At 42.4% G+C, this 12,429-nt stretch overlaps 1 protein-coding gene across 2 annotated transcripts in view; it reads left to right on the forward strand.

Annotated features, from left to right (window-relative positions):
- The window catches only part of LOC115502218 (zinc finger protein 470), a 46,344-nt gene that overhangs the window by 11,065 nt on the left and 22,850 nt on the right, over nucleotides 1-12,429 (forward strand). The window contains exons 5-8 of one of the 2 annotated variants that reach the window (XM_032591512.1): nucleotides 540-703; nucleotides 1,316-1,430; nucleotides 2,224-2,319; nucleotides 9,431-10,838. In XM_032591512.1, coding sequence (XP_032447403.1) covers nucleotides 540-703; nucleotides 1,316-1,430; nucleotides 2,224-2,319; nucleotides 9,431-10,838 — 1,783 coding nt within the window. Of the gene's footprint in view, nucleotides 1-539; nucleotides 704-1,315; nucleotides 1,431-2,223; nucleotides 2,320-9,430; nucleotides 11,863-12,429 lie in introns of those variants that run through there. The other variant, XM_032591511.1, reaches the window with a different exon arrangement.

Here is a 12,429-nt window from a genome sequence, read left to right on the forward strand (position 1 = left end):
GAGTTTTACTTAATACTGCCGAAATAAGGATCATATAGCAGTTTTTTTTCCCTTAGCCTCCTTTCTCTCTTTGTTTATATCAGCCACCTGGTATCTTATATCTAAGTGAGAAAGCTCATATTGTATCCTTTAGGACTAAAGCTACATAAACAAGGGATTGTAAGGTTGGTTAGTCATATAAGAAAGTTTTCAGGGTGCCCAGGTGGCTCAGTGGGTTGAGCGTCCGACTTCAGTTCGGGTCATGATCTCACTGCTCGTGGGTTCGAGCCCCGCGTCGGGCTCTGTGCTGACAGCTCGGAGCCTGGAGCCTGTTTCAGATTCTGTGTCTCCCTCTCTCTCTGCCCCTAGCCCAGTCGCATTCTGTCTCTGTCTCTCTCAAAAGTAAAGAAACGTTAAAAAAAACAAATTAAAAAAAGAAAAAAGAAAGTTTTTAATACATTATGTTATTTTGAGGATCTTAATTCCTCTGATTACATTTTGGAATTTTTCTTTGTTCTACTACATAATGGAGAAAGGTTCGGTTTCTTAATGCCTTTCAGATTTGGAGGCAGGGCCAGAGACCAAGGAGTTACCCGCGAAGAAGGACATCTGTAAAGAAAAGTTGTCCCAGGTGGTGATCATGGAGAGACTCACAAACCACAGTCTGGAATGCTCCATATTAGGGGAAGACTTGGATTATGGTGCTCTGCTTGAGAGGCCGCCGGTAAGTCAGGAGATCAACCACTGAGCTAAGACACAGTGGCCTTCCTAAAGAGACCCTTCTCGAGGGAGAGACCACGAGTCCAGTAAGTTCGGGAGAAGTTTCCATTTGAACAGGGTGCTTCCTGTAGACAGAGGATCTGGCCAGAAGGAAGAGCACGTGGTCTCGATGTGCAGCAGAAGAGGGGGGCGGTTCAGTTGTCATGAGCCACACACCAGCGTGTCTCAATGAGAAACATTCAACATGCCATGACGTGAGAAAACTTGGAGCAGGATCTCCGCCCTCCCTTGTCATCAGAGATTATGTGGGAGAAAAAACCTGCAGGCTTGTCGAGTCGGGCATGTTGAAGGTGGGGAGACCTTCAGTCAGCCTTGGGAAATTCATACTGTGTGTAAGTTCATCCTCCTCTGCAGGATTACAGATCACCCATGGCAGAAACAGACTCTCCTATTTTTGTCTTTTTCCCCCAAATGTGTACAGTATGACCGGGCCCAGTCATTATGTGACCCGGAGCACTCAGGACCTGAGTGAGAATTCTTGGCACGGGCAGCCTCTGTCACACACCTTCCCAGAGCCACTGCCGTTTGATCCGAAAGCGTGTTTGTACCGTTTCAGGGCTTGGTGACCATCACGAACATGGCCGTAGACTTCTCCCAGCAGCTGGACCCAGCTCAGAAGAGTTTCTGTAAGAATGTGATGTGGGAGAATCGTAGTGACCTGGGGTCCGTAGGTAAGGATGTCCCTCTCCTCAATCTGGACCTGTCTTCAGGACCCGCCACTTCCTTTCCTTGGTTTTGAATTGTGGAGGTCAGGGAGGGATCTTCTGAAGTGTTGAGCTAAATTTTTGTCATGATTCTGAAGATGAGAATTTGACATTTGTAGAGTTGGAAGTTGGTATCTTCATTGTGCTTGAAGCATCGTCTTCAGTGAGTCTCACATACTGCTCACTTTCCTTTTTACTTCTTACTATAATTAAACACTTTTCTTTCAAAACCAAGGAACTGGTTCTCGATTTAAGAGTGTCAAGGGGCCCCTAGGTGGCTTAGTCAGTTAAGCATCTGACTCTTGATTTCGGCTCAGGTCATGATCTCGTGGTTCATGGGATTGAGCCCCATGTCAGGCTCTACGCTCGCAGCTTGAAGTCTGCTTGGGATCCTCTCTCCTCTCTGCCCCTCTCCTTCTTGTGTGTGCTCTCTCACTTCCCTCTCAAAATAAATAAACTTCAAAAAATATATATAAAAGGGGCACCTGGGTGGCTCAGTCGGTTAAGCGTCTGACTTCGGCTCAGGTCATGATCTCATGGTTCATGGGTTCAAGCCCTGCATTGGTCTCTGTGCTGAGAGTTCAGAGCCTGGAGCCTGAGATTCAGATTCTGTGTCTCCCTCTCTCTCTCTCTGCCCCTTCCCCACTCGCACTCTGTCTCTCTCTCTTTAAAAAATAAATAAACATTAAAAAACAATTTTTTTTTAATAGAAAAGAAGAATGTCATGTGTGTGACAGAACCTATGTCTTTCCATGTGCAGGGCCCTGTGTGTCTAAGGCCGACTTGGTCTCTCTGCTGCAGCAAGAGAAGGAGCCCTGGATGGTGGACAGAGAGCTGCCGAAGGGCCTGGGGTCAGGTGAGTGCGGCAGGCCTGGGCCGAATCGCTACTGCGGGTGGGGCCGGGTCCTCACCGAGGTTCGGGAGACCCACAGGACTTTACCGAGTTCTCCAGGTCTGGACAGGAAATGGAGGTCTGGGCTTCAAAAGTACTCTCTTTCCCTCTTTGCTGCTGTCTCTCGGGTGATAGTTCATTCCTCGTATGTTCTTCTTCTGCTTGGCCACTCAGAGGTGCTCAGTCCCTTACACGTCCCTGTCCTGACCCCAGCGTACTTCTGAGCTATCTTCTGTGATCACATGGCCCACTCATTTCATTGAGCATCCACTCCTGTAAGACCCACGAATTGAGAGTTATTTGAGGGTGCCATCCTGCTTGGCGTTGGAAGGTAGTTGGAGAGGGAGGGAAGTTACGCATACGTTCAAGTTGCAGATGGTCCCTCCAATGGAAGGGATGAGACATGTTTATGGGTGAGTGAACGAAGTAGAATTTGCAGAATTTCTGGTAGGGCATTGCAGAGGCAGAGATGATTGATTCCTAGGAGCTTCCTTGTTTCAGTCGGGGGGTGGGGGGGGGGGGCAGAAATTGGATTGCAAGAATATATGTGGAGGGCCTCTTCCTCTTTTTTAAAAAAATTTTTTTAAGTTTATTTATTTTGAGAGAAAGAGAGATCAAGTAGGGTAGGGCCAGAGAGTGGAAGAGAAAGAATCTCAAGCAGGCTCCGCACCTTTAGCGCAAAGCCCAATGCGGCACTCGAACTCATGAACCATGAGATCGTGACCGGAGCTGAAGAGTCAGATGCTTAACCAACTAAGCCGTTCAGGTGCCCCTCTCTTCCTCTTTTGATATAGAAGGGAGAGAAAAGAAATTTCTTCAGAAAATAATGATTTGTGGGGTGCCTGGGTGGCTCAGTCAGTTAAGTGTCCAACTTTGGCTCAGGTCGTGATCTCATGGCTCATGAGTTCGAGCCCTACGTCGGGCTCTGTGCTGACAGTGTGGAGCCTGCTTTGATTCTGTGTCTCCCTCTCTCTCTGCCCCTCCCCCGCTTGTTCTCCCTCTCTCTCTCTCTCTCTCTCTCTCTCTCTCTCTCTCTGTTTCAAAAATAAATAAATCAACATTAAAAAAAAAAAGAATCATTTGTAGGTAGGGGTGCCTGGCTGACTCATTTCGGTGGAGTGTGCCACTCTTGATCTTGGGGTTGTGGGTTTGAGCCCCACATTGGGTGTAGAAATCACTTCAAAATAAAATCTTTGGGGTGCCTGGGTGGCTTGGTTAAGCATATGACTTCGGCTCAGGTTATTATCTCAAGGTTTGTTCATTCAAGCCCCACATTGGGCTCTGTGCTGACAGCAACGAGCCCACTTCCAATCCTCTGTCCCCCTTTCTCTCTGCCCCTCCCCTGCTTGTATGCATGTGTGTTCTCTCTCTCTCTCTCTCTCTCTCTCTCTCTCTCACACACACACACACACACACACACACACACACACACACACACAAATGAATAAACATTAAGGGGCATCCGGGTGACTCAGTTGGTTAAGTGTCTGATTCTTGATCTCAGTTCAGATCATGATCTCACTGTCTGTGAGTTTGAGCCCTGCATTGGGCTCTGTGCTGATGGCTCAGATGCTTGGGATTCTGTCTCCTCTCTTTGCCTCTCCCTTGTTCACTCGAATGCACACTCTCCCTCTTTCTCTCTCAAAATAAACTTTAAAAAAATGAATAAACACTAAAAAATAGATTATAAAAATAAAATCTTAAAAAAACAAGAGGAACGCCTGGGTGGCTTAGTTGGTTAGCAACCAGTCCCAGGTCATGGGATCGAGCCCCGTATTGGGCTCCCCACTGAGCCTGTTTAAGATTCTTTCTCTCTCCCTCTGCCTCTCCCCACTGCTTGCACATGCATGAGCGCTTGCTCTCTCTAAAATAAAAAAATAAATAAAATAATATTTAATAGGTAAATAAATAAAACTTGAAAAAAGAAAATGATTTGTAGAAAATGTAATCCCATCACCTGTTTGGAAACAATATTAAACCATGACCTGTAATCACAATATGTTAACAAAGCAACTGTAGACTTCTTCAAGTCATGATAACACGTATCGTTCGTGTAGTCAGAATTACAGTATGTACATTCAGCCACGCATAGAGATGTTTTTCACATGCATTCCATGTCATTTTTCCCATCTCTCAATTAGGTCACTTCACATTTCTAGTATCAAAAATATACTTGCGGGGTGCCTGGGTGGCTCAGGCAGTTGAGCATTTAACTCTTGATTTCAGCTCAGGTCATGATCTCATCGTTCATGGGTTCAAGCCCCATGTTGGGCTCTGTGCTAACAGCGCTGAGCCTGCTTGGGATTCTGTCTCTCTCCCTCACTGGCTCTCTGCCCCTCCACTGCTGTCTCTCTCTCTGTCTCTTTCTTTCTCAAATAAAAACATTTAAAATATATGTATGTATACACACACACACACACACACACACACACACACACACACACATACTTGCAACAGTATCTTTATGTAAGTGGAAGCTATACCTTTCTGAGATTGCTGCATCTCTGGCTATGAACGTCTGTTAGGCTCTGAAGGTTTCGGTGGCTTTCAGCAACTCTAAACAGTGACTGGATTACTTGATGTTTGGGTGTAATTGCTTTTTCATAGCACTGGCTATGCTGGTGGGATTGCCTGCTTAGTATCTGGTGAAAGACTATTCCTGAAAGTTATTTGTTTTATTGTGAAAGAGATTGAATACTTTTTATACATTTGTTTCTTTTCTTTACCCTTCTGTAAAATGTTCCTCATTTATATTCATTTCTCTATTCTTGTCTTAACAGTTCCAGAACTTATCTTAACAGAACTTATCTTCTTAACAGTTCCAGTGATTTTTTTTTATGTCAGCATACTAATTCTTTGATGTATTGTTTCAAACTTTTTCATATACAGTAATGAGTTTTTGTTTAATTAGACCTTTTTGTAATTTTGTAAAAATTTAAACATTCTTATGTAGTCTAATATATTATTTCTTTTATAAATTGTCCTTCCATTTTTGTCTTCGGAAACTTGATGTGTGTAGTTCTACGTCATTGTTTGTTTTTGTTTTTGTTTAATTTTTTTAAATTTTTAAACTTTTAAATTTTTAATTTTTTTTTAAATGTGAAATTTATTGTGAAATTGGTTTCCATACAACACCCAGTGCTCATCCCAGCAGGTGCCCTCCTCAATACCCATCACCCACCCTCCCCTCCCTCCCACCCCCCATCAACCCTCAGTTTGTTCTCAGTCTTTAAGAGTCTCTTATGTTTTGGGGGCGCCTGGGTGGCGCAGTCGGTTAAGCGTCCGACTTCAGCCAGGTCACGATCTCGGGGTCCGTGGGTTCGAGCCCCGCATCAGGCTCTGGGCTGATGGCTCGGAGCCTGGAGCCTGTTTCCGATTCTGTGTCTCCCTCTCTCTCTGCCCCTCCCCCGTTCATGCTCTGTCTCTCTCTGTCCCAAAAATAAATAAACGTTGAAAAAAAAATTAAAAAAAAAAAAAAAAAGAGTCTCTTATGTTTTGGCTCCCTCCCTCTCTAACCTTTTTTTTTTTCCTTCCCCTCCCCCATGGGTTTCTGTTAAGTTTCTCAGGATCCACATAAGAGTGAAACCATATGGTATCTGTCTTTCTCTGTATGGCTTATTTCACTTAGCATCACACTCTCCAGTTCCATCCACGTTGCTACAAAGGGCCATATTTCATTCTTTCTCGTTGCCACGTAGTACTCCATTGTGTATATAAGCCACAATTTCTTTATCTATTCATCAGTTGATGGACATTTAGGCTGTTTCCATAATTTGGCTGTTGTTGAGAGTGCTGCTATAAACATTGGGGTACAAGTGCCCCTATGCATCAGCACTCCTGTATCCCTTGGGTAAATTCCTAGCAGTGCTACTGCTGGGTCATAGGGTAGGTGTATTTTTAATTTTTTGAGGAACCTCCACACTGTTTTCCAGAGCGGCTGCACCAGTTTGCATTCCCACCAACAGTGCAAGAGGGTTCCCGTTTCTCCACATCCTCTCCAGCATCTATAGTCTTCTGACTTGTTCATTTTAGCCATTCTGACCAGCGTGAGGTGGTGTCTCAGTGTGGTTTTGATTTGTATTTCCCTGATGAGGAGCGACATTGAGCATCTTTTCATGTGCCTGTTGGCCATCTGGATGTCTTCAGAGAAGTGTCTATTCATGTTTTCTGCCCATTTCTTCACTGGATTATTTGTTTTTCGGGTGTGGAGTTTGGTGAGCTCTTTATAGATTTTGGATACTAGCCCTTTGTCTGATATGTTATTTGCAAATATCTTTTCCCATTCCGTTGGTTGCCTTTTAGTTTCGTTGATTGTTTCCTTTGCAATGCAGAAGCTTTTTATCTTCATGAGGTCCTAGTTGTTCATTTTTGCTTTTAATTCCCTTGCCTTTGGGGATGTGTCAAGTAAGGAATTGCTGCAGTTGAGGTCAGAGAGGTTTTTTCCCTGCTTTCTCTAGAGTTTTGATGGTTTCCTGTCTCACATTCAGGTCCTTTATCCATTTTGAGTTTATTTTTGTGTTTATTCTTATTTTTATTTTTTAAGTTTATTTATTTTTGAGAGAGAGACAGACAGAGTGTGAGCGGGGGAGGGGCAGAGAGAGAGGGAGGCACAGAATCCAAAGCAGGCTCCAGGCTCTGAGCTGTCAGCACAGAGGCTGATGCGGGGCTCGAACTCACGAACTGTGAGATCATGACCTGAGCTGAAGTTGGCACTTAACCGACTGAGCCACCCAGGTGCCCCTACATCATTGTTTTGATGGATGCCTAGTATAACAATAAATAGATATACCATGATTTACTTAACTGGTTTACTGTTAAGGATATTTGAACATTTAGGTCTTTTCCTGTTTTTACCTATAATAAGCTGTGGTCCAGTTTGTACATGATCAAAGTATACATTTTCTTTAAAAAAAAGTTTCATGGATATAATGCTATACCATTGGAACAGTATATAAGAATACCTGTTTCTAGGCATCTTCACCAGTCGCGAGTACTTTGTATTTTTTTACTTTTTGCGAAACTCTTGGGTGAAAATGGAGGTTTTGTTTAATTTGCATTTCCCCAAGTACTTGTAATGGTGAGAAATAGGCAGTTTAAATCCATTTAGAGTTCAGGGGTGCCTGGGTGGCTCAGTTGGTGAAGCGACCGACTTTGGCTCAGGTCATGATAACACGGTTCATGAGTTCGAGCCCTGTGTCGGGCTCTGTGCTGACAGCTCGGAGCCAGAGCCTGCTTCGGAGTCTTTGTCTCCTCCTCTCTCTCTGCCCTTCCCCTGCTTGTGCTCTGTCTCTCTCTGTCTTTCAATAATTAATAAACGTTAAAAAAAAATTTAAGTCCATTTGGAGTTCATATTCTGTTAATGGTGTCTTTATACCCATCTCCTACATTTCTGTTGGGTCAAATTTTCTTGCCTTTATATAGTATGAATATAAACCCTGTCTCAAAAACGTGATACATTTTGTTCCCACTTTTGTGTAGCGTGTTAGTTCGCACATGCTGTTTCTTCTCACTATGCAGTAGTTTAAGTTGGGTGGTATCTTTATTCACAGAAGCTTTCATAGAAGTCTTTATTTATGTTGACCTTTTGTTTTCCTGATAGTTTTTTCTTTTTATTAATATGTGTATCATCCATTTGTACCACATCACAAATTTGGTCTTCTTTGAGTTACTTCTTTCTTTCTTGCTCTTCCTATCCATGAACACAGGATGTCTTCCCATTTATGTCCTCTTGATTTCATTCAGCAATGTTTTATAGTTGCCAGCATACAGTTTTGTACCTCCTTGGGTAAATTTATTCCAAAAGAATTCATTCTTTTAAGCTATCTTTCATGGAATCGCTTTCATAATTTCCTTTTCAGATTGTTCATTTCTAGTGTATAGAAGTACAATTGGTTTTTCTGTGTTGATCTTGTATCTTATAATTTTGATGAATTGATTTATTAGCTCTAATACTTTTCTCATGGATTCTTTAGGGTTTTGTATATATGGGATCACACCATTTACACATACAGTTTTACTTCTTCCTTTCTAGCTAGGATGCCTTTTCTATTTCTAATTGCTCTGGCTAGAACTTCCAGTACCGTGTTGAGTAGAAGTTGGAAAAGCAGGCATCCTTGTCTTGTTACCAATCTAAGAAGGAAAACTTTTAGTGTTTAGATGTCATTTAAAAAGAGTTTATTTTCCCTTTTTTAAGATCATTTTTTTCCCAGACATTTGACTCTCTGCATCATCTTTCGTCTACATGTATTTATTAAGATATAACTATACGTGCACAAATTTTGGGTGCATGCTAAGTGATTTTAGCAAAAGGACTTCAGGCATATACACTCCTCCACGTAAGCGTTAGAGTCCGAGGTAAGACATACGATTGTTCAGTTGTGTATGTGGTGTGATGAAATATAATGGTAGCGCTCATTGTTTTTGTAAAAACAGTTGCTTCAAACTGAGAACTTAAATTGCAAGGTCCTGTGCATTGATATATGGCCAGAGAAGTGTCAGGCCTGTGAAAGCATGCAGGTAGGTGTAAAAATGGTATTCTATGTCCACCGAGCTTCTGCTGTCAGTTGGTAATGTAGGTTTTGTTAAAATTAATCAAAGAAGATGCAGTTAGCAGAAACACCATTTTCTGGTTGTAGGGGAATAACCCTTCAGATAATCGTGGTAAATGTTGAAGAATAAGTTCTCCTCTTTGTGCTTCTTGGAATAGCTTTTGTGATGTGATGACTGCTCTGACATTGAAGTAGGATGGACAGGGCAGGAGAGAGAGTAAAGGCAATGAATGCCAGAGAATTTTTAGGTGGTGTGATTGCAGAACGTTTTCCTAGTTCCTTTCCCCTAATATGTAACTGATTCCACAAACACTTAATTCTTTTCTACTCGCCCCTCCTAGGCTCCTGGGGCTTAGTTACATACTTTGTAGACCCCCTGTTTACATGTTAGAGGCACCTAGTTTATGTGGTTTAATTAGGGTTTAATTCACCAACCACTGAATTCATTCACAATTCCCTTTTAACAAATTCCTTTTTTTTTTTCTAGCACACAATAAAGGAGATATTTATTTCTTGATATCTTTCAGGTCAACAATCTATACATGAGACCCAGGAATTATTTCTAAAGCAGGATTCATTTGCTGAAGTAACAGACAGAACTTCAAACACTAATTTGGAGTGTTCCAGTTTCAGAGAAAATTGGGATTCTGAGGGTGTGTTTGAAAGGAAGCTGGTAGGTCAGGAGACACAATTCAGGCAAGAGACAATCACTCATAACAAGATGCTCTCGAAGGAAAGGGAACATACTTTTAACAAATCTGGAAGATGGTTTCATTTGGACATTTCAGAAGAGAGAGTTCATAATCATGATTCAGTTAACAAAAATTTTCCCAAAAATTCAGTGGTAATAAGACATACAGGAATTTATGCAGGAAAAAAACTTTTCAAATGTAATGAATGTAAGAAAACTTTTACCCAGAGCTCATCCCTTACTGTTCATCAGAGAATTCATACTGGAGAGAAACCCTATAAATGTAACGAATGTGGAAAGGCCTTCAGTGACGGCTCATCCTTTGCTAGACATCAGAGATGTCACACTGGCAAGAAGCCTTATGAATGTATTGAATGTGGGAAAGCCTTCATACAGAACACATCCCTTATACGTCATTGGAGATATTACCACACTGGGGAGAAACCCTTTGATTGCATCGATTGTGGGAAAGCCTTCAGTGATCACATAGGACTTAATCAACATAGGAGAATTCATACTGGAGAGAAACCCTACAAATGTGATGTATGTGACAAATCCTTTAGGTATGGCTCATCCCTTACTGTGCATCAAAGGATTCATACTGGAGAAAAACCATATGAATGTGATGTTTGCAGAAAAGCCTTCAGCCATCATGCATCACTCACTCAACATCAAAGAGTGCATTCTGGAGAAAAGCCTTTCAAATGTAAAGAGTGTGGGAAAGCTTTTAGGCAGAATATACACCTTGCTAGTCATTTGCGGATCCATACTGGGGAGAAGCCCTTCGAATGTGGGGAATGTGGTAAATCCTTCAGCATCAGTTCACAGCTGGCTACTCACCAGAGAATTCATACTGGAGAGAAGCCCTATGAGTGTAAGGTTTGTAGTAAAGCATTCACCCAGAAGGCTCACCTTGCACAGCATCAGAAAACTCATACGGGAGAGAAACCATATGAATGTAAGGAATGTGGTAAAGCCTTCAGCCAAACCACACACCTCATTCAACACCAGAGAGTTCATACTGGAGAGAAACCCTACAAATGTGTCGAATGTGGGAAGGCCTTTGGTGATAACTCATCCTGTACTCAACATCAGAGGCTTCACACTGGCCAAAGACCTTATGAATGTATTGAATGTGGGAAGGCATTCAAGACAAAGTCATCCCTTATTTGTCATCGCAGAAGTCATACAGGAGAAAAACCTTACGAATGTAGTGCATGTGGCAAAGCCTTTAGCCATCGCCAGTCCCTTAGTGTACATCAGAGAATTCACTCTGGAAAGAAACCATATGAATGCAAAGAATGTAGGAAAACCTTCATCCAAATCGGACACCTTAATCAACATAAAAGAGTCCACACTGGAGAGAGATCCTACAACTACAAGAAAAGCAGGAAAGTCTTCAGGCAGAGCGCACACCTTGCTCACCCAAGAACTCATAATGGAGAGGCAACAGCACGCCCGTCTTTCCCTTCCACATCGAGTCCTGTGGATCTTCTCCCCAGGTTCCTCTGGGGTCCACCGTCACTGTCGTCCCCCTAGTCTCAGTGTTATTTCAGCTGGACTGTTCCAGTAGTTCAAACACATGCCCCTCTGTCTGTTCAGTGTGGTTTTGTTGTTTCCTTTTTGAGTTTGTTCTCCACATTGCAGTCAGCCTGATTTTTTTTTAAATTGTAAATACAGGTCACTCCTCATATAAAAACTTGCGTTGGGATCCTTTAAACTGGTTAATCCGTAAGATGTGCTTAGCACGGTGCCTGGTTCATCCCAGGTGTTGAAAAAACATTGTTTGGGAACATTGAAGAGTCATCAGGGTCAGCTCTGAATAAAACAGTGCATAGAAGGAGGCCAGGAGACACCCATCGAGGTAGCTTACAGGTAGTCAGTGAGGTTTGGCCAGCAGTGGTTTAAAACTCGGTTCCATAATGTTGAGTTAGAACTGTGGCTTTCCAGCTCATCTGCATAAATGTGAGGTGATGCGACTTTATTGGTGAGGAAATTCAGCTTTACTATCCATCTGAGAACAGTCTTAGTGTAGAGAACATGGATGAGTGGTCCGCTTGGAACAAAAGAGCTGAAACAATTAAAAAAAATGCAAGATTTATACGCACAAAGTTAAAACTGTTGACATGGTACTCAAGACTTAGAAAATTTGGAAAGATCTGATCTATTTAAGATCACCTGAGCTCACAAATGAACTCAAACTTTTTTTTTTAATGTTTACTTATTCTTGAGAGAGAGACACACAATATGAGTGGGGGAGGGGGAGAGAGAGAGAGGGAGACACAGAATCCGAATCAGGCTCCAGGCTCTGAGCTTTCAGCACAGAGACAGACGCGGGGCTCGAATCCACGAACCGCGAGATCATGACCTGAGCCGAAGTCGGACACTTCACCGACTAAGCTCCCAGGCGCCCCTATGAACTCATTAAACTTTTAAGGAACTGTCAACTGATAAGCTAAACTGATCCAAAGCAGGTCTCAGCAAACTGTGACTCACGGTCAAAGTCTCACTGACTGGTTTTGTATGGCCCATGGTCTAAAATTTTAAATGGTTGAACAAGTGAATAGAAGATTTTGTGACAACGTGAAAATTTACATTAAATTTAAATGTCAGTGTCTGTAAATAAAGTTTTATTGCTGTACATTCACACTCACTTGTTCACGTATTTCCTGTGGCTGCTTTCACTCCACAGTGGCAGAGTTGAGTCAGTATTGAGGCAAAGCTCAAATATTTACTCTCTTTCCTTTTACAGAAAAAGTCTGCCAAACCCCGCTGTCGCACGGAGAATATACAAAAAGTTCTAATCATTTCTACGAGCATAATGCAACTCTCACT

The sequence above is a fragment of the Lynx canadensis genome, chromosome E2, assembly GCF_007474595.2.
Source record: "Lynx canadensis isolate LIC74 chromosome E2, mLynCan4.pri.v2, whole genome shotgun sequence".
Lineage (NCBI taxonomy): Eukaryota > Metazoa > Chordata > Mammalia > Carnivora > Felidae > Lynx > Lynx canadensis.